The following is a 26,531-nucleotide window of genomic DNA, read 5'->3' on the forward strand; positions in this document are numbered from 1 at the left end:
GAGGCCAGCGCGGCCGCGGGCTGGGACGCGGCGGTAGGTGGTCGACGTCGGGGGGTGGCCCGTGGGGCGCGCCGAGCCCCTAGCCCGCCTCCCCCTTTCCAGGTACCTACGCCCTTTCACGCCCCTTTACCAACTGCAAACAGCCTCTCACCAGCTTCTCTACAGCAAGTCACAGTCATTAGGTCACTGCGTGCAGCATACCGCGCTACGAGCTGGAAGCGGGCTGGGCACAGATGCTTTTTCTGCTTTTTACGACTTAGGAGGACTAAGTCCTCTTTTCTGAGGAACTCCTGAACTGATTCGCACACAACCATTCTACCTTGCCCCCCGAGACTAAAACGGTACCACCAAATCTCTACCCAAGCACAGACGCCGCCGTACCACCGGCATTCCCCAGGGACGAAGAGCAAGCCCTCCTGGGAAATTGACCTTTCACCTCCCTTCTTGCCTTACCTCAACTCACCAATTTTGACGTTAGCGAATAAAGCGACGAGGAGGCCTAGAAGGCGGGACTTAGTGGTCCCAGGTCCACGTTGATTGGCTAAGACAGTGAAGCCCCCCCCCCGCGTGAGCCTCCTGGCACTCCTCCCTCGGTGGGCGGGGAGAAGTGATGACTGCGCTTGCGTGCTGAGAGGCGGCGGAAGTGGCGGGGGCGGGTACGCGTGCGCGGTGGGCGGAACGCGGCTCTTCTGGCTTCTCTGCCGTCCTGGTTCTTCCCAGTCCTGCTCAGCCGGTGTAGTGCTTCTGGTTTCCTGTCTCGTCGTGGAGAGTCGCTGCCGACTGGGCGCTTGTGTTCGGGTCGTCATGGCAAGTTACGAATACGTGAGCCCGGAGCAGCTGGCTGGCTTTGATAAGTACAAGGTAGCGCGGGCCCCGCGGACCCCCCTTGCCCTGCTGGTCCCGGCCTCTCCTAGGCGCCTGAGAGGCCGGCGTGGTTTGTGTCACCTTGCGCCGCGTGGCTCCGGGCAGACTGGCGGCAGTTTCTTCGGGGGTCCTGCCGAGTGCTGGGGATTTGGGGTCGGGGAGCGTGGGAGCATCCTAGGCCCGCCGCTCCGACTCGGCCCCCTCCCGGGGGATTGCCTTTTCCTTAGGGGACCGCTCCACGAGAGTGGAGCGGGAGAATTCCCTTGGCTTCTTTACTTAGTTATTATTTTTAGTTCCTTGAGAGGTGATGCAGTTCTCTTCTGTGGTGTCTTGTCTTTATTTTAATGAAGATTTTACCCGCCTCTCTTGCATTCAATTTCGGCGATGGAGAGAATCTCTTGATAGATGAGGCCCGGGGAAGGGGAGTGACTGCAAGGGCCGTACTGCAGATGCACCCGCTTCCACTCCCAGAAAAGAGGCGCCTGGGCGGCCAGTGCCGGTATATGTGCACGGGCAGACCCTGGAACTGTGTAGTGAAAAGAGCGCGGGCTTTGGAGCTCATGTAAACCTGATACCGGACCTGATACCCAAATCTAATTTATTTGGCGTTGGGCTAAATACTAGTTTTTACCTTGCAAAATGAGCATTGGAAAGCGCCTGGTACATAATGGGCCTCCAGGACCTGCTGGTCGTTATCTTTCCTTCAGGTAACGTTCTTCTCCACTGCTCCCTTAATGAGCGAATGACTCCAGTCAGTCGTCCAAGCCCGAAATCTGGGCAGTAACCTTTCATCCTTGCTACCTGTGCAGCTTTCACTACTGATTACTTTACCCCACCCACGAGCCCGGTGAATCACCAGGTCCTGTTAAGTTTCATCATTTTAGCCTAAACGAGAAAGATGGCTCCACTACCACTCTCCTCACATACGCTTTAATCTGTTAATTTTAGAATGGTTTTTAGAACAGATTTACGGAAAAATTGTGACGGTAGTACAGAGTTCCCATATACCCCACATCCAATTTTCCCAGTTATTAACATCTTATGGTACATTTGACACAATTAAAATGAACTGATACTTACACAGTATTATTAACTGAAGTTCATACTTAGTTTTCACCGAATGTTCTTTTTCTGTTCTGGGCTCTCATCCATAATCCATAACATTTAGTTGTCACGTGTCTGTTGCCTCCTCTTGGCTATGATGGTTTCTCAGTCTTGTTTTTGATAACCTTGATAGTTTTGAGGAGTTCTAGTCAGGTATTTTGTAGAATGCCCCTTAACTGGGATTTGTCTGATGTTTTTCTCATGATTAGACAGGATTATGGGGTTGAAGTGCCTTTCTCATTGTCCTAAGAGTACATGTCATCATCGCGACTTAATCACTGTTGATGACTTTGATTCCCTTGCTGAGGTAGTGTTTGTCAGGGTTTTCCCTGTAAAGTTAATCTCTTTGGAAGAAAGAGACCTCATTTAAGGGATGGAGAGTTATACTTCACCTCCTTGAGGGCAGAATATTGACCTAATTTTATTTGGACTTCTGCATGGAAGAGTTATGGTTTCTCCCCAATATATATTTATTCAGTGATTTACTTATATGCATATGAGTTTATGAATATTTATACTTTGGGTTACAGTTCAATGCTGCTTGATTTGGTTGCTTACTAACATCCACTTTTGCCCTTCCAGTCCTTTTTCTCTGCTTCATAATGATCTTTTTTTTTAAAGTGTGTAACTGGTCACATCACTTCTTTGCTTATAATCCTCCACTGTCTTCCCTTTACTCTTGGAATGAAGTCCTCAAATCTAGAACATCATCTGCAAGGCTCTATGATCTGGCCCTTGTCTGTGTCATCAGCTTCATACTTGGCTCTCACTCTCTATTCTTGCCAGCATCAGTTGCCATCTCTCCCATTTCCTTTTTTTTCAGATCTTCAAGTAATGTTATGTCTGCCAAGAATGTAGCTCCCCATTTATCTTTATCTTCACATCTTTTTAAAAAACATTGATTTATTCATTTATTTGGCTGCATTGGGTCTTAGTTGTGGTATGTAAGATCTCCAGTTTTAGGGCTTAGTTGCTGCTCAGCATGTGGGAACTGAGGTCCCTGGTCCCTCATCCCCTGCATTGCAGCCTAACCACTGCATTGATCCTAACCACTGGACCACCAGGAAAGTCCCTCATCTTCACACCTGAATTTGAATGTTGCTTCCTCAGAGAAGCATTCCTTAAATATCTCATACCTCTCAAAGATGCTCTTATAGCACCCTCTGCTCCTCTATGAGATTAGTTCTTTAGGTGTCTCCCCATTACTTCTGTGCATAGGCATCCAGTAAACATTTGTGGAATGCGTAACAGAAAAATCACAGTGGATCTCTTCAAACTGGAATAACTGTAAGGGACATAGTGCATTCCTCTGCTTTTGAGCAATATTATGCCATACTGTTTTGAACTGAGATGCTGACTTGTCTGAAAATTTTAAGTCGAAATTTAACCCAGTGCAAGGCTTTCACTGAAGAAGGTTATTAACCCAGATACCTCTTGTTTTCCCCTTTCTGTTATCTCTTTTGCACTGTAAATATTGATATAAAATTTTTTTTCTTCCATTCTAGGATCTGGCTTTCTGTAAGTGCCAACAGAATAACTGTTTTATTTGCAACAGTGTCGGTGATAGGGAATCTAATTTTTTTTTTCTTTAAAATAAGCAGCCTTTCCTAGATTTATATTTCCTAATTTATAGGAAATTTTTGTGTGATTTTTCTGTTCTTATTTTTCCCCCTTCCGTTATCTGACTCACTTCCTGTGCCTGACAGCAGATTTCCTATCATTCTGGAAAGCAAAGGTCAATTTAGCAAACATCCAATGTTCACTAAAACATAGTTTGTTGATCTTCTTTTAGTTGTAATGAGACTTACTTTAAAAAAGTGGGTGTGGGGAGTGCATGGCACAAATTTATAAACTTCTTCTAGCAGACGGTTCTTTACTCGGTACTGTGTTCATATTAAAAAATATGACTCCAGAGGGCAAAAAAATCTGTGTGGTCTGTTTTCCTGGAACGTAAATTATACCTGGAGGCCTTTTCTTCCTGAAGATCACATATTCCATTATTTGGGCTTTTTGTAAATGCTTATTGAATTAAAACAGCTTTTGAAGAAGATCATCCCATGAATGGGTGAAGACTCAAAACACTCAAAAGAGAGATTTTAATTTCCTGACATGACTGTATATATTAAAGCAAAGAGATGTAGAGAAAAATTTATATTATCAAAGCAGCTGGTGGAAGAATTACTTTTGAACCAGTTCAGTTTATCTTCCCCAGAGGTACATCTGAGAGCTAACAGTTGAAAACCTGGCAGTTATTCAGAATAACTCCTGAAAGGGGTGCACACACAGTAGTAATTAGGTTTCGGTAGTAAGAAAGTGTTAAGGCAGTTGACTTTGAGGGCAAAAGGAAGCATGGGATGAATTCAGTGTTACATGCTCTCTTAACACTTGTGTTCCTTGTTGTGTCTCCCCAGCCTTATTAAACAGTTGCATAATTTGTTGAGTGTCCGCCCTCTCTGTTGGGATATGAGCTCTGGGAGGGCAAATCCTACAGCTCTCTTCTTGCACATGACCAAGGTCTAGCACATGAACATTGTAGGCATTTGACAAATATTTATTGAAGGAATGAAAACGTACAAGAATAAAAACCATTTGGAAGTATGGTAAAATGGAGCTGTGCATTTCCAGGAAACTGGAAGGATACTTTCATATTTTGAACGTGAAAATAAATCACCATTGTTCTCAGTTGCTTATTAATGTACCTTTAAACAGTTATGTTGAGGGATTTCACTCTCACCAGACTTATCTTTCCTGCTTTCTTCCTATCCTGAGTTGAAGAATGTTTCCACTTATCTAAGGGTGAAACTTATATTGTGGTTTACCTAATCTGACCTAAGGAAGGCTTAGTTTTAATTGATAGTGTAGCAGCTAGTTTCAAATTGTATCATTTTGCTTCAGAGAAAAAGTGTTCTGTGAAAAATCTTGTTTGGTATCAAGACTATAATTTTATGACGAATCGGTTTCTGCTATCGTGGTAATAATTAACTTGGCTATAAACAATAGCCTATTTACAGGAACTTTGATAATTGTGAATTCAGGTGGAAAAGAAAGGCTTTGTACATCTTGATGGTTGTGCTAAAGAACTGGAATCTGGCCTGCACCCTTACCAGTTCATGCAGTTTGGTTTTGTTTATCCAGTAAGCATTTATTGAGGGCCTGCTCTGGCTCAGACACAGCACTGCAACTGCAAAATTAAGCTAGGCTAGAATTCCTGCCTTCAAGTAACTCAGTTAGGTGGCATATGGGCAAGGAAGCAAACAGATAGAGTTAATAAATGCAGTTAGGTAAGTTTACTTCCTTGCCCTTGGCATTTGTACTTCTCTGCTTGTGAACACTAATTGGCATATAGCATATGTACATATACTCACGTGCCAGAAGGTTATACCAAGAGGAAAGATGTTTTAGCTAAGGAAGAGTAAGTAAATTTTTTCAAACACCAGTCTCCTTCTTGAGCATCTGTAGTGCCTCCCACGTGTTTTTCCTGTGTTTGATATCCAGAGTCCTCAGCGAGGAGTTCAGCTTCCTTCACTAGACAGTCCCTCCTTTTGTCTTATCTCCTCATCTCTTGTTTACTATGGATAAAGTCTAGCAAGGAAACATGTTTGTCATCGAGACCTGCTTGTTCTTGTCTCACTGCTCTAATTCTTCTCCAATCTTCTCTCCCCACCTGTCTGACTCATCAGCAGATGTAAATGACAATTTCATGGAAATGGCATCTCTTTGCCCACTGAGTCATAGTCTTTGTGGGTGCAGTTCTTAAAGTCTTGTATTGATAAAAAGTACTTTTGTTGTTGTTCAGTCATTAAGTTGTGTTTTAATTGTCTTAAGTTGCAACTCTTGTAACCCCATGGACTGCAGCACTCCAGACTTCCCTGTCCTCCACTGTCTCCCCAAGTTTGCTCAAACTCATGTCCGCTGTGGGGGAGCCTGGTGGGCTTCCATGTATGGGGTTGCACAGAGTCGGACATGACTGAAGCGACTTAGCAGCAGCAGCATGTCCATTGAGTCAGTGATGCCATCCAACTGTCTCAGCCTCTGTCGCCCTCTTGTTTTGCCTTCAATATTTCCCAGCAACAGGATCTTTTCTAGTGAGTCGGCTCTTCACATCAGGTGACCAAAGTATTGGAGATTCAGCATCAGTCTTTCCAATGAATATTCAGGAAATAAATGATTTCCTTTAGGATTGACTGGTTTGATCTTGCAGTCCAAGGAACTCTCAATAGTCTTCTCTAGCACAGTTGGAAAGGATCAGTTCTTCGATGCTCAGCCTTCTTTTGGTCCAATTCTCACATCTGTACACGACTACTGGAAAAACCATAGCTTTGTCTGTATGGTCCTTTGTCAGCAAAGTAGTGTCTCTGCTTTTAAATGCATTGTCTAGATTTGTCATGGCTTTCCTTCTGAGGAGCAAGTGACTTTTAAATTCCTGGCCACAGTCACTGTCCGCAGTGATTTTGGAGCCCAAGAAATCTGTCACTGTTTTCACTTTTTTCCCCAACTGTTTGGCATGAAATGAAGGGACTGGATGCCATGATCTTAGCTTTTGGAATGTTGAATTTTAAGCCAGCTTTTTCACTCTCCTGTTTCAGCAAGAGGCTCTTTAGTTCTTCTTCACTTTCTGCCATTAGGGTGGTGTCATCTGCATATCTGAGGTTTTTGATATTTCTCCCAGCAATCTTGATTCCAACTTGTGATTTCGTGTGATGTACTCTGCATAGAAGTTAAATAAGCAGAGTGACAATATACAGCCCTGACATATTCCTTTCCCAATTTGGAACCAGTCCATTGTTCCATGTCTGATTCTAACTGTTGCTTCTTGACCTGCATACAGGTTTCTCTGGAGGCAGGTTAGGCGGTCTGGTATTCCCATCTCTTTAAGAATTTTCCACAGTTTGTTGTAATCTGCCCCGTCAAAAGCTTTAATGTAGTCAATGAAGCAGAACTAGATATTTTTTCTGGAGTTTTCTTGCTTTCTTTATGATCCAACGATTTTTGGTAGTTTGACCTCTGGTTCCTCTGCCTTTTCTAATCCAGCTCAGACATCTGGAAGTTCTCAGTTCGTGTACTGCTGAAGCCTAGCTTGAAGGATTTTGAGCATTACTTTGCTAGCATGTGAAATGAGTACAGTTGTTCAGTAGTTTGAGCATTCTTTGGCATTGGACTTCTTTGGGATTGGACTGAAAACTGACCTTTTCCAGTCTGTGGCCACTGCTGAGTTTTCTAAATTTGCTGACATATTGAGTGCAGCACTTTAACATCTTCATCTTTTAGGATTTGAAATAGCTTGGCTGGAATTCTGTCACCTACACTAGCTTTGTAATTCTTCCTAAGAGCCACTTGACTTCACAGTCTAGGATGTGTGGCGCTAGGTATACCATTGTGGTTATCTGAGTCATTAATACCTTTTTTGTACAGTTTTTCTGTGTAATCTTTTCAATCTTCCTAATCTCTTCTGCTTCTGTTAGATCCTTACCATTTCTGTCTGTCATTGTGACCATCCTTGCATGACACATTTTGCCAGAACCTCCTCTATGGCCTGTCCGTCTTGAGTGGCCTTGGATGGCATGGGTCATACCTTCATTGAGTTACACAAGCCCCTTCACCACAACAAGGTTGTGATCCATGAAAAGTACTTTTAGAAACTTCAAATGTCTGTCCTAGGGTTAATATAATGCCTCCCCTTTTTTCATTTTCAGTTAGATTTGATGTTTTTCTTTCTTAGTAGATTATTACTAGGACAGTGCCTTGCATTTAGTGAATACCTGCTGAATTTCATTATACCTTGTCTTTGTTTGCACTGCAGTATTTGAAGTCGCTATCAGGAGGTTAGGGTTTCACTGGTAGCTCAGCTGGTAAAGAATCCGCCTGCAGTGTGGGAGATCCGGGTTCAATTCCTGGGTTGAGAAGATCCCCTGGAGAAGGCATAGGCTACCCCACTCCCGTATTCTGAGCACTGAGCTGATGATGTGGCTTGTCCTTCAGCTGAGGAATTGGCAGAAGTGGCATTCATGTTTGTTTTCACCAGAGCAGTGGTCCTCAGACTTGCGAGTGTTTCAGAATCACCTGGAGCCTTTGTTAAAAGACAGATTGCTGGCTCCACCTCCAGGCTGTCTGATTCTGTATATTAAAGGTAGGGTGCAAGAATTTGCACTCCGCTTGGCAGCTACATTTTGAGAAGCACCTCATCAAAGGAATATTCCATTGTATTGAAGAGCAAGTAATAAACCAAGAAATGAATGTAAAGAAGGAGGAAGCTATATTATTGTAACATTCATGTGTTCGCTCTCAAGCCCCAGGTAGTCTTGATTTTGTGGATGGGGCCTCAGGTTATCTCTTATACTAGGAAAGAGGATGGTGTAGTGCTTTCTGTATTGGATATTGGTTTTCTATTGCTGGGTGACAAATTACCACAGATTTGGTGGTATGAAACAATGCACATTTATTGGCTCCCACTTTTCTGTGAGTCAGGGCACCAGTGACTTGGCTTCTCTGCTTATGTGTCACCAGCCTGCCATGTAAGTGTCATTGGCACTGTGTTCTCATCTGGAGTTCGGGGTCCTCGTCCAGGCTTATGTGGCTGTTGGCCGAATTTAGTTCTTTCTAATTGTTGGGCCAAGGCTCTTGGCTCCTAGCAGTTGCCCACTTTTCTGGCCACATGGCCGTCACCATAGGCACTTCATGTGCTGTTTGCTTCTTTAAGGTCAACAGGAAACTCATCTTCAAACTGTTAAAATGGAGACCTAGGTAATGAATTATATTATGGAAATGGCATCTCGTCACCATTGTGTATAATGTTTTCTTGGGACTTCCCTGGTGGTCCACTGGTTAAGACTCTGCCCTCCCAACGCAGAGGGTCTGGGTTCCATCCCTGGTCAGGTAACTAAGATCTCAAATGCCTCTCAGCATGGCCAAAAAAAAAAAAATTATAATAGTCTCTCAATCAAGGCAGTGACATCAGTCACCTTCACTGTATTCTGTCAATGAGAAGCAAGTTACAGGTTCCACCATCAAGAGAGTGAATGAACAGTGAAGGGGAACGGATTGATTATTTGTATAATTTGTATAAAGAGTTTGACTCATTGGGGATTAATGACCTTAGAATATGTCTGGCACCAACTGGAAGACAGAAATAACAATTTCACTATATTGGATCTATCAGTAAGTAGCCCATGATTGTGTTTGGGCCAGGAGAGGATAGTCTGGTTTAAAACAAAGTGATCCATTTCACAAAAATGTTCCAAGATGACTCATAAAGGATTTATAGTTTAGGCCTTCCCGCTTATTAGCTGTTAATCCCTGAGTTTTATAGTTTCTTCATCTGTAAAATAGGGTGGAATAATCTACCTTATCTATCTTATAATATCAAATAAGAGAACAGGTATAATTGTACTTTGGAGACTGTATACATAGAAATGGAGACATGGTATTATTAATAGGGGGAGAGTAAGAACAACTTCCCTTGTGAAGTGACAAGTTGCTGTGAACTAGTTCCCAAAGGAAAATTGTTTCTCTCATCACTGATGGAGTCACTGTAAACTGCTACTTAAACATGCAGAGTAGTTTGTATTTATTCATCCATATGTGCAAACATTCAAAGATAGTTCAGTTCAGTCGCTCAGATATGTCCAACTCTTTGAAACCCCATAGATTGCAGCACGCCAGGCTTCCCTGTCCATCACCAACTCCTGGAGCTTACTCAAATTTCATGTCCATCAAGTTGGTGATGCCATCCAACCATACCATCTCATCCTCTGTCATCCGCTTCTCCCGCCTTCAATCTTTCCCAGCACCAGGGTCTTTTCCATTGAGTCAGTTCTTTGTATCAGGTGGCCAAAGTATTGGAATTTCAGATTCAACATCAGTCCCTCCAATGAATATTCAGGACTGATTTCCTTTAGGGTTGACTGGTTGGGTCTCCTTGCAGTCCAAGGGACTCAAGAGTCTTCTCCAACACCACAGTTCAAAAGAATCAATTCTTTGGTGCTCAACTTTCATTATAGTCCAACTTTCACATCCACACATGACTACTGGAAAAACCATAGCTTTGACTAGACAGACCTTTGTTGGCAAAGTAATGTCTCTGCTTTTTAATATGCTATCTAGGTTGATCATAGCTTTTCTTCCATGGAGAAAGTGTCTTTTAATTTTGTGGCTGCAGTCACCATGTGCAGTGATTTTGGAGCACCCCCAAAATAAAGTCTCTCACTGTTTCCATTGTTTTCCCATCTATTTGCCATGAAGTGATGGGACCAGATGCCATGATCTTAGTTTTCTAAATGTTGAGTTTTAAGACAACTTAAACTCTTTCACTTTCATCAAGAGGCTCTTTAGTTCTCCTTTGCTTTCTGCCATTAAGGATGGTGTCATCTGCATATCTGAGGTTACTGATATTTCTCCCGGCAATCTTGATTCCAGCTTGTGCTTCATTCAGCCCAGCATTTCTCATGATGTACTCTGCATATAAGTTAAATAAGCAGGGTGACAATATACAGCCTTGACGTACTCCTTTCCCTATTTGGAATCAGTCTGTTCCATGTCCAGGTCTAACTGTTGCTTCTTGACCTACATACAGATTTCTCTGGAGGCAGGTAAGGTGGTCTGGTATTCCCATCTCTTGAAGAATTTTCCAGTTTCTTGTGATCCACACAGTCAAAGGCTTTTGCATAGTCAATAAAGCAGAAGTAGATGTTTTTCTGGAACTCTCTTGCTTTTTCGATGGTTCAACAGATGTTGGCAATTTGATCTCTGGTTCCTCTGCCTTTTCTAAAACCAGCTTGAACATCTGGAAGTTCACGGTTAACGTATTGCTGAAGCCTGGCTTGGAGAATTTTCAGCCTTACTTTAATAGTGTGTGGGATGAGTGCAGTGGTGCGATAGTTTGAGCATTCTTTAGCATTGCCTTTCTTTGGGATTGGAATGAAAACTGATCTTTTCCAGTCCTGTGGCCACTGCTGAGTTTTCCAAATTTGCTGGCAAATTGAGTGCAGCACTTTTACAGCATCATCTTTTAGGATTTGCAATAGCTCAACTGGAATTCTGTCACCTCCACTAGCTTTGTTCCACTTGACTTCACATTCCAGGATGTCTGGCCCTAGGTGAATGATCACACCATCATGGTTATCTGGGTCATGAAGATCTTTTTTATGTAGTTCTGTGTATTGTTGCCACCTCTTCTTAATGTCTTCTGCTTCTGTTAGGTCCATACCATTTCTGTCCTTTATTGAGCCCATCTTTGCATGAAATGTTCCCTTGACATCTAATTTTCTTGAAGAGATCTCTAGTCTTTCCCTTTCTGTTGTTTTCCTCTATTTCTTTGCATTGATCACTGAGGAAAGCTTTCTTGTCTCTCCTTGCTATTCTTTGGAACTCTGCATTCAAATGTATATATCTTTCCTTTTCTCCTTGTTTATTGAGCTCCTACTGTGTGACAGATGCAGACAGGATCAGGCTGGGAAGCCTTCTCCCTTCTCTTAACTGCTATTTTAAAATGCTAACTGTTGGTGAGTCCCACATTTGTATGTGAAGGTAGTTCTTTTGATTGCCTTCACATTTGTTGAGTGACTAACAGTTTTTAATAATTGGGATCTTTTGTTTTATGTTTTGTGCTTAAATGACTGCCCAGAGGCTTGGAATGCCATTGCTAAAGAAATCTGCTGTAGGATTGGTAGAGTACATGTTGACCACAACGGATCCTGCCCCCATAGAGACTTAACAGCTAAACATGATTGAGTCCTGAGACCCCTCAGCAAGGGACTGACCTCCATACCATATTAACACCACACAGACACTTGAGAGAAGAAACTTGACATTTCTTTTCTCTCCCCTGAGTTCTTAAGAAAGGATGATAATGTGTTTCTTTCATTTAAGAGATATCTGGAAAGTTGGTATGAGTAGTAAACAGTTTAATACAGTGAACCCAGTTGGGAACCAAAATTAGTTCTTTGTGACTGTCCTGCTTTTTATTCCTAAAATCATGGGTGATTTAGAAGTCAGGAATTTGGAGAGTAATTTTAAAAAGTCAGAAACATCAGTTTGAGCCTGCTTACATCTGAAATGATTAATAATCAGTGCAGTTTATGAACTATTCTTAGCTTGTACTCAGTCCATACTTCATGGAGTTCCATGGTTAACTAAAATATGTTTTATAAGTATAAAGTTTATTGTTCAAGTGAGTAAAGACAGGCAATCATTTGATAGTTAGAGACTTCCTCCTTATATTGATCAGAAGACAAAGCAAGGGAAATGGGATTATAGATGGTAGAGTGCTACCATCTACATTAGTACTAGATGGGACACTAGCCTCAGTCTGGTTGATAAGTTGTTCAGAGCTCTGCATTTAGTGCAAAGATGTGTCAGTTCATTAGTGTTCTTATCAGTTTACAGAAGAGATTTAAAATACAGTACCTGTACAAGGAAGTGGTTCCACAGTTCTCCTTTTGATCCAGCAAATTGCCTTTTGAAATTGAGAGGAGACTCACATTTCTAGTGTCCTGCTTAAAAATGGGCACTTAGTAGCGTATTTTAGAAGTAGTTTAGAGTCTTGTACTGCTCCTAGCCTAACCAGTAATTGCCACTGGCCTGGTATACGGTGGCACTCTTGTAACTGTTTTGCACTTTGGCTGCCCTCCGGTCTATTTTCTATACCATAAACAGTGTGATCCTTTAAAAATATAAATCAGGACATGCATTGGGCTTATGATAAAACTCACTGTGGACCTTTTGGGTGTTGTCTGCCCACGTCTCCAGTCTCACTTCATACCACTCTTCCTTGTTCATTCACTGAGCTGTGGAATGGCTTTCCTCCACTTTGTGATCTTCCCACATATTGTTCTCTGCTTTAGAAGGTGTCTTGGCATGTACCCTCCCTCCTTCCCAGTTTTTACCTATAAACTGCGTGCACACACACACATACACACGTGCATACTGTGACACATATATTCTTTATTTTCTCTCTCATTTTTAAGGTATACATTATATACAAATGCACAGATCTTAAGTATATAATTTAATGAATTTTTGCATTTATGCACAGCCATGTAACCGTCACCCAAGTCATGAAACAGAATTATTTCTAGCACCTCAGAGGGCCCCCATTTAGTCCCTCTCATCAGACTGTTATTATGATCTCTTTTTGCCATAAATTAATTTTGTCTGATTTTGAAATTCATATAAATGGAATCTTCAACAGTATGTTCTCTTAAGTAGTCTCACTTTTGTTTGACTCACTGTCTTATCTTGTATATTCTTCACCTATCTTATCTTCTAGGACTGACCTTTAGTGTCCCCTCCTCAGAGAAGCTTTTTCTGAGCACCTTAGACTCATTCCTGGTCCTCTGGGACAGCACCCCATTTATTGCTTTTCGTGGTATTGATCACAGCTGTGATTATGACTTGTTTTCCTGCTTACCATCTTTCTCACACTAGACTATGGGCTTGGTGAACACAGGACACATTTTGGTCTTGTTCACCACACTCTTTCTGGCAGTCTAGCACAGTGCCTGGCACAGTCATACATATTTGTTGTACACATATTTGTTGACTTAATAAATGAATGAATGAATGAATGAATGAATGAAGAATGAATCCTGCTTTATTTTCAGACTTGTACTGAAGTAAAAAGAAAAAAAGTCTTGCAACTTTCTAATATTTGACAAAATATTATCTAAGGTAATTCTGGATTTCATTAAGACTTCTTTGTGGGCAAGGTTGACTATTGGTGATAGTACAAAATTCTAAACCCAATAAAAATGACTAAATGTGTGAATAGCAGTCTTGAGGGGACTGTTTCGAAATTCAACCTTGATCCACATTTTTATACTTAGATGAAGTCATTGCTAATATGACAGTTTTGTAGTTTGTTGTTTAGTCGTTAGGTCATGTCTGACTCTTTTCTGACCCCATGAACTAGCCTGGCGGGCTCCTCTGTCCATGGGATTTTCTAGGCAAGAACACTGGAGTGGGTTGCCATTTCCTTCTCCAGCGGATCTTCCCACCCAGGGATTGAACCCATATCTCCTGCTTGGTAGGCAGATTCTTTACTACTGAGCCACCTGGGAAGCCCAGCTTTACATGCTAAGAATTTGGGGGTGCATAGTTAGTATGTCAGAGAAGGCAATGGCACCCCACTCCAGTACTCTTGCCTGGAAAATCCCATGGGCAGAGGAGCCTGGTGGGCTGCAGTCCATGGGGTCGCTGAGAGTCAGACACGACTGAGCGACTTCAATTTCTCTTTTCACCTTCATGCATTTGGAGAAGGATATGGCAACCCACTCCAGTGTTCTTGCCTGGAGAATCCCAGGGACGGGGGAGCCTGGTGGGCTGCCATCTATGGGGTCTCACAGAGTCGGGCACGACTGAAGCGACTTATCAGCAGCAGCAGCAGTTAGTACGTGGATCACTGAGTCTGACCCCCAAGGAGATCAGAAAGATGAGTGATCTCTAGCAGGATGAAGTGTTAAAATGGTAAATGTAGGGCCTTACACTTAGATTCCAATAATTAACTTCGTATGAATGTAGAGAAAGGTGGCTTTGCAGTCTGTATAAGGAAGGCCAGAGGAGTTCAGGTGACTGTGAAGTTGTGTCTAAGTCTGCAGAATGACTTTGTTTCCATGGGAAATTAATACAGTGTTGAACACCTGTTAGAGAAATAAGTTATTGAGGAAGAAGGGCTAATAGTTCTTGTTATTTGTACTCACGCACCACTTGAAATGGTCCTTTTGCTCTGAATCACACTTTTCTGTTGGTTTAACAACAAAATGGATTGAATGGAGCACTGGTTGTCAGACTAAAGCCCCCAGACACCCTGTTTTGGGAATAAAGTTTTAGCACAGCATGCCCATTTGTTTTCTTATTTTCTGTGATTTCTTTCTGCTTCAGTGGCAGTGTTGGGTATTTGTTACAGAGACCATATGGCCTGCAAAGCCTAAAATATTTAGACTTTTCTGGCATTTTCCGGAATAAGTTTTCCAACTTCTGGTCTAGAGAACTCGACCTTGATGATGAAGGGGAATGAAACTGTGACCAGAGAGGAGCAGCACAGTGAATGTGAGATTTTTTTAACCAGGTGAAGAGAAGATTTAGTGTGACAGGGAGAACCATCTTCAAATATGGAAAGCATTATTGTTTGGAAGAAAAATCAGAACCTTATCTGTTTAGCTGTGTAAGGGAAATTGAAAACATGATAAGGAAGTATGGGGCAAGGGGAGGATTTTGTTATCATGTAGAAAAATTGTTTTAACATTGGATTGGGGTCTTTTTAGAAGTAATGAATGTTTTGGTAACCAGAGGCATTTAAAAAGAGGCCTGAAACTTCCCTAGTGGTCCAGTGGTTGGGACTCCGCCGCAGAGGGTGTGAGTTCTTTCCCTGGTCGGGGAACTAAGATCACACCTGGCCAGAAATTTAAAAATGTAAAGTGGCCCGATGACTTTTACCTGTTCACGTAGGTGAGAGTCAGGCACATGAGAACTACACGCCTCCTGAACTGTTGTGTTTCTGAGATTTTGCGTTGGAATGATTCTCAGACTCAGGCTGTGGTTTGCAAGCGTTTCTCCAGGGCACTGGCTTCGTCTGGCCTAACGTTGTTTTGTGCTGTGTTGTGCTTAGTTGATCAGTCATGTCCAACTCTTGACCCCATGGACTGTAGTCCGCCAGGCTCCTCTGTCCATGGGGATTCTCCAGGTAAGAATATTGGAGTGGGTTGCTGTGCCCTCTTGCAGGTGATCTTCCAAGCTAGGGATTGAACCCAGGTCTCCCGCACTGCAGGTGGATTATTTACTGTCTGAGCCACCAGGGAAGCCCAACAGATTGTATTGGATTGGCCAAAAAGTTCGTTTGGGACTAAGGAAAAACCCTAATGAACTTTTTGGCCAACCCAATAGATCAAGCAAGTTCTGCAGGCCTTAACATGGGGTTATTACCTGATTCAGATATTCTGGTGTCTACCAAAACATCATTCCAATAGAAAATAAAAATATATTTGACAGGCATTAACTGAATCTAGTTTTTGGCACCTTTAAAAGTTTATATTTTGCTTATTGTTTCAGGCATATGAAAGGTTTGACTCATTCTTCTTTCCTGCTATTGATTCACAAGACAGTTTTGAGTTTCTTTGTTTATACCAGGTGATATGTGACCTTGAAAAAATACTCAGATGTGTAAGGCTAAACCGCAGAGCACTCTTTAGGTTTATTGTTGGCTACCTTTTGTAATCTCATATTAAATTTTCTCACTATACTTGAGCTTACCAGCTATTATTAAATATAAAAAATCCAGTTAGGCAGACACCGTTTTGTATTGAGTTTTGTAATCTTTTCATACTTCTACTGTTCCCCTGAAATAGAGATTTAGAGGTAGAACTCCAAATTTACAAAAGAGGAGCTTCTCTAATCAAAATACCATGAGTAAATGACCTGTTAGATCCAAGTTCGAATTATGGAAAGCTGCTGAATGAGGCCTATTCAGCAAACATTTGAATTAAGCATTGTACTCTGTACATTGTATTAACTATTTGTGTGATGTCTTGAACTGTGTTCTTCAAATTTGCACTTCTTTCAACTTTTGTACTTTGCAGCAGGTGGTAGAGTTGAAATGTCTGGTTTTCCCGCTTTGTGACCTGCTGGCTACATCATGTGGGTCTGGGTTCGGACCTTGGTGAAAGAGAGGAGGCCAGGGCCCTCCCACTTTGTCTTCGGCTATCTTTCAGGGTTCATATTGGTTTTATGTCCTCAGTGTGAAAACTTAAATTCAGGTGGTCCTCTCAGTTGGAGTCACATTCGTTTTGCAGAGGTTCAGATGTCATGGTATCTGTTACGTGGAAAAGCTTTGAAGACTGTAGAGAACTGTGCAAGTAGGAGTCGATTTTAGCACAGACCATAATATTCATGTAAGGGGGGCTGCTTCTGAAAGTCTGGGTGCAGCTGCAGAGCCTCTCGCTCTGAACAGAGTTCTTCATCATTTTCTTCTAAGTTATCCCATTTCGTCCAAATGAGTTGGAGAAGTGGAGGCACTCAGACATGGGTTCTGTTGAATAAACATTTGACTTCCTAGCTGACTCTTTGTGAGCAGTATTTTAAATGATTTCTATTTATTTACTTTTTGCTTCATCTCACTCTTGAATCTTGAAACACTGGTGGGAAACATTTCCTCCATATCTGTAAAACGTTCAGGAGGGGAGCGGGATTCGGGGGCGCTAAAGTTGCAGGGGCAGGGCGGGAAGGAAGATCCGGAGTGGGGCAAAAAAAAAAAAAAATTCAGGAAGAAATTTTGATCTTTAATGATGATTTTAAAAAAATCAGATAAAGTTCTTACTACTTATTTTATAGTCATACTGAACATAAGTATAAAACACAGTTGAAAATTTTTTCAAGCATTTGACTAGTATGCCATCTTTTAAATGTCAGCTTGTTAAATTAGGTAATATTCCCAGTCCCTGAGGATGAGAATTGTTCCTTACCAATTTTGTATCCCTTCTTCTTTGAATGTAGTGAGTGCTTCCTACATGCCAGGCACTCCAGTATGTGTATCTCTGATGAATAAGTCATCAACATGACTCTTCAAGTATTGTGTAATTATATACAGATGTTTTGTTAGAATTTTTCAAAGTTTTACTAAAAGCTTAACAGTGGGGGCATACCTTTGAATATAATGTAACCTGTTCTTTTCTTCCTTTGCTTATTTAAGGAATCCATTTTCCTGCTGTGAAGGGATCTGTCATTCTTTTGGTGCTCAAAACACTCTTAATGATACATAATGCTTATACATACAGCATTTACTGTGGGCTAGGGACTCTTCTTACTGCTTCATGTATGTTTTTAGTTTATCTAATCCTTATGGCAATCTTCAGAGGTAAAACTTTGATCCTGATTTTATAGGTGAAAAAACTAGGAGGATTTAAGTAACTTGCCCAAGATTGCACCACTAGTTAGTGCATTAGTAACGGTGTAAGCGGTGAAGCAGCGTGATTATCGTTAGTTGAGAGTGATGGAGGAGGTTGTCTGAGTGGTCTGTGTATGAATGCACAGGCTGCTTATTATCCTGCGTAGTAGGTGAGCACTTGAAAGCAATATACAGTTTTCTGCTGCCACATTGTAATATTATAAAAGCTGATTTGAGTAAAAAAAAAATCTGGCTGTACTTGGCCATCTTTGCCCCATTCATGCTTTTCTAGTTTTGTTATTTAGATAAGGACATCATATAAATAGATATATTCTTTAGGTTATTTTTGTACTGTTATTTTCATTTGAGAAATATTGTTCTATGTGCTGTTATGCAAGAATTAACTCTGAATATTTTCTTTCATTTCTTAACAGTACAGTGCTGTGGATACCAGTCCACTTTCTCTGTATGTCATGCACCCATTTTGGAACACTGTAGTAAAGGTAAGATGATTAATAAGCATGCATTTGGGTTTTAGTAAAGTTTAAAGATTTTAAACTGTTTTATGGAGTTGCAGATATAACAATAAGACACCTAGAGAAATTGCCTCTCCCATCCTCCCTTCCCTTAGTCACATACCTTTTGATTTATCTCATCACTGACATATAAGCTTATACTCTAGATCTATTATATTTATAAAATGCCTCTTAAATGCTTCTAAAATATAATGTTATGATATAAAAGTTTATTGATCATATAATTATTTAAAACATAGAAAATAGAAATGCTTATTTCTATTAACTGGAGATTATGATTTGCAATTTAATGTATATAACTCCCACATATAATCCAAATTTATGGCTTTTATTATGACAGATTTGTATGTTGTGATATATAGTGGACAGAGATTTCACTACTTTAATTATTTTGTAATTATTTTGTAAAAAATAGGTATTTCCTACTTGGCTGGCTCCAAATCTGATAACCTTCTCTGGCTTTCTGCTGGTTGTGTTCAATTTTCTACTTTTGGCATACTTTGATCCTGACTTTTATGCTTCAGGTATGATTATTGCTTTAATATAAAATCTTAAATATCTTTAATATAAAATAAGATGTGGCTGTTTTCTGATTCTGTTAAGATGCTTGCAATTCTGAAAAGTTTTGAATATTACTGGTTCAGTTCAGTTGCTCAGTCATGTCTGACTCTGCGACCCCATGGACCGCAGCATGCCACGCTTCCCTGTCCATTACCAACTCCCAGAGCTTGCTCAAGCTCATGCTTGTCGAGTCATCGAGGGTACATAAAATGTTAGAATTGGGTGTAAAAGCTAAGTTGTGCTTTCACAATCTGTTATGTATGCTTCTAAGAAGTTCTAGAAAGCAAGTTGGTTTCTAGAATTTGGATATGCTATCTAAAAAGCAGTGAGGTTTTTGTATATAAAGAGTAATTCGATTTATAAGAAGATGGAAAATTAGCACTGTGACATTTTGCCTCAAAAGAATATAAGCGAGGCCCAACAAACCTACCAGAAATATCCCTTCCCTCTTTCTAGTTATCGAATAAAAGTCCCCCTTTTATAGAGGGAACATGATCCCTCTTGCCCTCTGCACAGCATTTGTACTTGCCTTTAATAACTCCCAGTTTGCTCTGAAAATGGTTGAAAAGTGAAGCGAAATGTTCATCTCTCAGTCGTGTCTGACTGTGACCCCATGGACTTTAGCCTGCCAGGTTCCTCTGTCCGTGGAGTTTTCCAGGCAAGAATACTGGAGTGGGTAGCCATTCCCTTCTCCAGGGAATCTTCCCAACCCAGGGATCAAACCCTGGTCTCCTGCATTACAGGCAGACTCTTTACCACTGAGCCACCAGGGAAGCCCCCTGAAAATGGTTGTTAGACCTTAAATATTTATTAACAGAAGTCTGGGCCCTTACTGAGAAGGAGAGGAAAAATGTTCCTTTGGAGGCAGTTTCAGCCTTTTCCCAGTGTCTTCTTTCAGACCTGTTAGTCTTTTCTTCCATCCACACCCAGCTTCTGCCCTGGCCAGAGAGAATCTGGAGTGTATTTGGGATTGTGGGGGAGGGCATATGTGGGAGACAGTGGTTTTTTAAATTGCTCAACAGGTGGTTGAAGTTGAGAAGAATACAAAGATGGAGGTAGATGAGTGTTTTTTGCATTCTAAGTTAGAGGATATATTTTCCAATAAGAATACTTATAAATGATATAGTCAGGAGTTTTAATACTGTATTTCATCTGTGTTATGGGTTCAGCAGACTTTTGTGCACTGACCTAGAGAAACTAACAATCTCTCAAAACTTTGTGTTTGTAGAAGAATTTAGAGTTTTAAACATTTAATGATAGTTGATATTATAAGAGTTCTGAATATTGAAGCTATACCTATTCCTGACTTGATAAACTCAAAATTTTAACCATTGCTTCTCTATGTGCAATAAAATGGTAATTGAGTATCATGAAGTACCATGTGAAAGATTAAATGTCATGAAGCATGATACTGATATTAAGTGGGTTTTAAAAAAAAATTGTATTTCAATCCTCAGAACAGCCTCAAAATCTTTGTGATAAAAATAGTATTTCCTTTGACTAAATAAAATTATTTACTTAGCTCTAAAATATGTAACTATATATATATTTCCCCAAGTCATAAACTTGAAGGACCAGATGAACTATCTAGTCCCAGTATTTTTAGGAAGTGGAAATCAGGAAAGGTTAGATAATATATTCAAGGCTACACTGTTGGTTGATTACAGAGCCAGGACTAGAACGCAGACCTCCTGAAGCTCACTTGTTTTATCTTAGGGGGAAAAAGTGAGGTCCAGACATTTCAGAATGATCCTGATGACTGACTCACCCAATTGAGGTGATTTATCTATACCCAAATCCTATGGTCTTTTGTTCAGCTAATAATTTAGTGAGAGAGTATAGGTTAAAGGCTTTTTACATGTTTGTAGTATAATCATAAATAATAAGGATCAGATTAAACACAAACATTTTTTAAATTCCAAAAACATTATTTTTCATTCTAGGCACATAAGTAATTTTCAAGTAAAGAAGAACAGTCAGTCTTCAGTTACGATTAAAGCTCAAAATAAATGCTTATTGTTTATGAGGGGTTGGGCAGTTACTTCTTGGGTTTTGTTGGAGTTGCTGATATATTCTAATATTTACCTAGTTTAAAATATACTATAAAGTATTTCAGCTTATATTTAATAAAGATAAGCATTTTTCTTTTGACAGTATAGGCTATGGTTCCAACAACTAGACTGCAGTAAAACTGGGGTTGCTTTCCTTTCAGCACCAGGTCACAAGCATATACCCGACTGGGTCTGGATTGTAGTGGGCATCCTCAACTTCATGGCCTACACTCTAGGTAAGAAATTGGCAAATATTCATTGTAGTCAATGGCTGGCAAAACTGTCAGCACGGGTAGCTACCCAGTAAGTTAACATTTTCTCCTATGCTTAATTCATTTTGACTAGGGTTTATTAATATCCTGTTTAACTTGATAAATATGTTCTTGAGTTTCTCTGTGAAGAGTGTTGTCATTTGCTAGGAATTTGGAGAATAGGATAGGCATTGGCAGGCTACCACTTGTGGGCCAAATCTGGCCCATTGTCTGTTTCTGTAAGTGGTGGTTTACTGCTCATTCCTCTGCCCGTCTGTGGCTGCTTTCCTACGGCAGAGGCATAGTTGAGTAGTTGCAACAGAGACCATTTGGCCCACAGTGGTGTCTAAACTATATACTCTTTGGCCCTTTACAAAAAATATTTCCCAACTCTGGAATAAGACATCATTTTTGCCATGAGTTTGGGAAGCAATACTGACATGTCAAGTAATTGCAGAATACTGAGCAAGGTGCTATAATAGAGTATAGCAGGGGAACAAACACAGAGGGATCAGTTTTTGTTTGGTGGAAGCAGTGTCAGAGAAGTCCGCTGGGCCAGGCCACAGCATCTAGTCTGCCAAGAGCGCATTGCGTTGGGATCATCTGCGTGGCTTGTCCTGCATTCTTCAGGTCTCCTTCCCTGCTTTATTTTTCTCCGTTGCGCTTAAAACCGTATGACCCACTTGTATGCTGTCTGTCTACTCTAAAATGTAAGTTCCTTGGGAATTGCCTGGTGGTCCAGTGGTTAGGACTCTGCGCTTTTCACAGTGTGGGAATTCCATTCCTGGTTGGGGAACTAAGATTCTACAAGCTGTGTGGTGTACCCCTTCCCCCAGTGTGTGTGTATATAAGTTCGTTGAGGGTGAGTGCTTTATTTAGTTCATTGGGTACCCAGTGTTAAGAACAGTACCTGCTACATGGGAGGCACTCAGTATATGGTTTTTAAATGAATGTGAAGTAGCAGACCCTGACTTAAAGTTGCTTAGGTCTCTTCAGATAAAGATGACTTGTATTCATAACACCAGGATAATTTGGTACAGGGATTAAATCTTGGTGTGGTGAGTGGCCAGAGCTGTTAAGAGTGGGGAAGGAAGAGAATGAAATCAAGAATTAGACAAAAGCCTAGTTTTTTTCTTTTTAAAATGCTATACAGAGGCTTTGTGCATTCGTTATTAAAGATAAGCTGGTTTTTGAATTTTGCTCTAGGAAATTCTCAGGCTGTCCAGTGGGTAGGACTCCACGCTTCATCTTCATTTATTCCACCAGTGTGGCTGTTCTTACGTTTTGCTGCAGAAATATTAATGTGTTGGGTCATAGGGCACTGCTCCAGATTTTGCTCATGGGTTTTTCATAATACATGGGATGTGAGCTGAATTGCCTTTCTTATGAAAACACATTATGAGACATATCTAGACCCCAGATGTATAGAGCCAGAATGGGTTCAATGAGAAGACAGAAAACCTAATCATTACATAGTTCCATACTTGTGGTAACTGCACAGAAATGGCACTGAGAATAGGAAATTAAGGCAGCAAATAATGAGAAAAGACTTTTAGGAAATATTTTAGCTACTCGGGGGCAAAAAAGCGCCCAATCCTATATAACAGAGAGATCAGTGTGCAGGCAGGAGTTTGACATTCATCCTTTCATTTAGGCCCTCAACAGTATTTTTAAAGGCCCTCTATGCCACAATCTGAGCTAGTCACTGGGGATAATACTGTGGTGAGCTAGATAAACACAGTAATGATAAGGAATTTTAAATTCCTTGACTCTGAATCTTTGCAACTAGTCTAATTCTTTACTTTTGAGTATTTATTTATTTGGCTGTGGCATGCAGGACCTTTGATCTTTGTTGAGGCCTGCAGAACCTTAGTTGCGGCATGTGGGATCTAGTTCCTGGGAATGAACTGGGCTGCTGTTGGGAGTGTGGAGTTTTAGCCACTGGACCACTGGGAAAGTCCCCACAATTAGTCTAATTCTGATGCATTTAATTAACAAAGCTGTTTCTTTGGAGGAAGCATTTTTGTAATTCAGTCTCTTGCCTTCCTTTTTGGCTGGGTTGTATGTTCTCTCTCCCTCTTCCCCTCTTCCTTTATCCCTTTCTCTTCCTTTGCTGTTCCTTCCCCCCCACCCCTAGGCTTCTCTGTTTCTGCCTCTAAATGAAGGTGTTCCAACATGCTTTCTCTTTCTCCTTTGTTATTCTCTGGTAATCCTGATCGTTAACACTATTGAGTTAACTCACATGTTAGTATCTAGCCTTTATTTATCTTCTAAGTTGCTAGTAAATTACCCTTAGGTTGAATTGCTTGACATTACTGTGTAGATAATCCTATCAGCACTTCAATTTCAGCATATAAAATTGTACTCAGCATCTTTTCTATCAGTCTTGCTCCTTCTTCAGATGTTCTTTCCGGTAACACTACCACTTTCTTAGTTACCCAGATCTTCTTGTCCTTCTGTCTCACCTCTCTTTTACTGCATTGTCATTTTTATTTTCTTAATATCTTCCTCGCCTCCAGGTTTTCATTCCCACCACGTTCCGCTTCAACCCATCCTGTCCTTCACACTGATGTCAGGTCTGTCTTCCTGAAACATGGCATGGCTTTCACTCTTACTCTACTCAGATAATTTTAGTAGCTCCTCAGACTCCCTGATCCTTTTAAATGGGCTCCAGTCTCCCTTCTAGCCTCTTGATACTGCACTCTTCATGTATAGTTTCTGGTTGAATTAAACTACTTGGCATTCTCTGCACACACATGTGCTTTTCCATCTTAGTGTTTTTGCTGGTAACACTCCCTCCTCTTGAAATATCACACTTCTTTATCTCTTATCTACTGAAATGCAACTCATTCTTTATGTCCCCACTCAGATTTCATCTTGTCTGGAAAGCCAGTTTAGTTTATCTTAGCCTGAAGAGAATTTGTCACTTTTCTGTACTCTTCTGTGGTTTGTGAGTCATCATATCAGCATATCTGTCATGTTTTGTCTCCCTTCTCAACTGTAAACTCTTTGAGGGTACAAACTTATTCTAAGATTTTTATAATCTTCACAGCATCAAGAATAGTTGTTGTTTAGTCACTAAGTCATGTCCGACTTTTTTGCAACTCCATGATCTGTATCTCACCAGGCTTCTCTGTCCATGGAATTTTTCCAGGTAGGAATACTGGAGTGGGTAGCTGTTTCCTACTCCAGGGGATCTTCCTGACCCAGGGACCATACCTGTGTCTTCTGCATTGGCAGGTGGATTCTTTACCACTGAGCCACCATACTTTAAGAATACTACATTGTGGAAATTCCCTGGCGGCCCAGGGTTTAGGACTCCTCACTTTCACTACCCGAGGGCTGGTGTTCGATTCCTGGTTGGGGAACTAAAACCCCACAAGTTGCACAGTGCAGCGCCACCCCCCCAGTTTCAGTAAATTTAATTCTTATAATTACTCAACACCATGTGCAAAGCGTTTTCTGAAAACACTTAAAATTATGGAAGTGGTCCATCTGTAAAGAAGTGACTGTGACATGTAACAGGATGAAACAGGTGTTATGACTGAAGTACTTGAGTGTTTTTGGATCCTAGAGCAAGGAGTATAAATTATAATAAACAACTCTTGAGTATTCTCTGGAGGGTTAAGAATTTGTGGCTAGTGGAACAACTCGGTTACTAGGCAGATTTGGAGGAATTCAGAGTTCAGTGCTCAAGAGTTCAGAGTAGAATGCTTCTTCAGATGGAAAATAGACACCATTCAGTGTGACTTAACTTTTTGATTTTTGGATTAAACTTGGAGAGATTACAGATTTTATTTCTGAAATCTTTGCATTGTAGGAATTAAAGGTTGGATTTTTATAGTACTGTCTGATATTTAAACTTTAGTTAATTAACATTTCTATGATACACTGATATGTTTTGTTGCATTTCTCTCCATTTTATTAAAGACGACTTTCTCCATTCTGGTGCAGACGTTGACCTTTCCCCGTGTAATGTGTTTCGGTTGCAGATGGTGTGGACGGAAAGCAAGCCCGCAGAACCAATTCCAGCACCCCGCTGGGGGAGCTTTTTGACCATGGCCTGGATAGTTGGTCATGTGTTTACTTTGTTGTCACCGTGTATTCCATTTTTGGACGAGGATCATCTGGTGTCAGTGTTTTTGTTCTTTATCTCCTGCTATGGGTAGTTTTGTTTTCTTTCATCCTGTCTCATTGGGAAAAGTATAACACAGGAATTCTTTTCCTGCCATGGGGATATGACATTAGCCAGGTGGTAAGTATGTGTTCTTCTTAAATTTTCAACATTGCCATACATTTTTGGGAGAGTTTGTCATTCCTTCTTTATTGACCTTATGCTTTTTTGGTTAGAGCTGATGGGTGCTTTAAATTTTTTTCCCTTTTTATTTTATATATATTTTTTTACTTATTTATGGAAAATTTCAAATATGTACATATATGTATATGAAACCCTTGTGTACCTGTTACTTAGCTTCAGCAGTTAACACATGACCAGTCTAGTTTCATATATATTCTTCCTTACCTTACCACCTCCCAATTATTTTAAAGGAAAATCTTGACATGTGATAAATAGGCTACTGTATATCTCTAAGTAGTAAGATTTATTTTTAAAAAATATAAACACAGTGCCATTATTACACTAAAAAATGAACAGTTTCTTAACAAACCTTCATTTAAACTGTTGATTTTATGAAGAAAGTTATGCTTATATAATTGTTGGCTTTTTGTCTTCATGGCCAGCTTTTCAGTGAGTAAAGAGTTTTCTCTTACTACCAAGGCTTGCTATTAACTCTCCCTGCCTTAGAATCCCAGCTTTTTGTGTGGCCATTTTGCCCGTCTGCATCTGAGGCTCCAGTAAAGAATCAGAAGTTGGAGTGTGTTCGAAGAGGGTGATTGGGTAGGCGGATTGCATCATCCTGTGGCTAAACCAATTTATGAGGTGCCTTAGGAGGCTAGCCGCTTGCATTGTCTAGAAGTTAGTCATTAAAGAAAAAACCAACTTTAAAGGCAAGAAGACTTGCCACAGTGTCAAATTTAAGCATATGTTTTGCTGTTACTAAAACTGTTTCCTAAACTTACGCTACATAAAGCGTTGTTGATTGCCTGATCTTTCCAGCTGTTAATGCTCTGTATGCTTTTGTCTGCATTTTCCTTCCAGACTATTTCTTTTGTCTACATAGTGACTGCAGTTGTGGGAGTTGAGGCCTGGTATGAACCTTTCCTGTTTAATTTCTTATATAGAGACCTATTCACTGCAATGATCATTGGTAAGAAGCTCCATGTTGAAGCCTGT

The 26,531-nt window shown here is 40.7% G+C and overlaps 1 protein-coding gene across 1 annotated transcript in view; it reads left to right on the forward strand.

The window, feature by feature from the left end:
- The first annotated feature begins 720 nt into the window (after positions 1-720).
- SELENOI (selenoprotein I) overlaps positions 721-26,531 on the forward strand; it is a 38,254-nt gene continuing 12,443 nt past the window's right edge. The window contains exons 1-6 of the mRNA XM_068975315.1: positions 721-861; positions 18,274-18,342; positions 18,791-18,899; positions 21,149-21,223; positions 25,231-25,493; positions 26,397-26,505. Coding sequence (XP_068831416.1) covers positions 805-861; positions 18,274-18,342; positions 18,791-18,899; positions 21,149-21,223; positions 25,231-25,493; positions 26,397-26,505 — 682 coding nt within the window. The 5' untranslated portion in view covers positions 721-804. The remainder of the gene's footprint in view (positions 862-18,273; positions 18,343-18,790; positions 18,900-21,148; positions 21,224-25,230; positions 25,494-26,396; positions 26,506-26,531) is intronic.

The sequence above is a fragment of the Capricornis sumatraensis genome, chromosome 1 (genome assembly GCF_032405125.1).
Source record: "Capricornis sumatraensis isolate serow.1 chromosome 1, serow.2, whole genome shotgun sequence".
In the NCBI taxonomy this organism is placed as follows: Eukaryota; Metazoa; Chordata; class Mammalia; order Artiodactyla; family Bovidae; genus Capricornis; species Capricornis sumatraensis.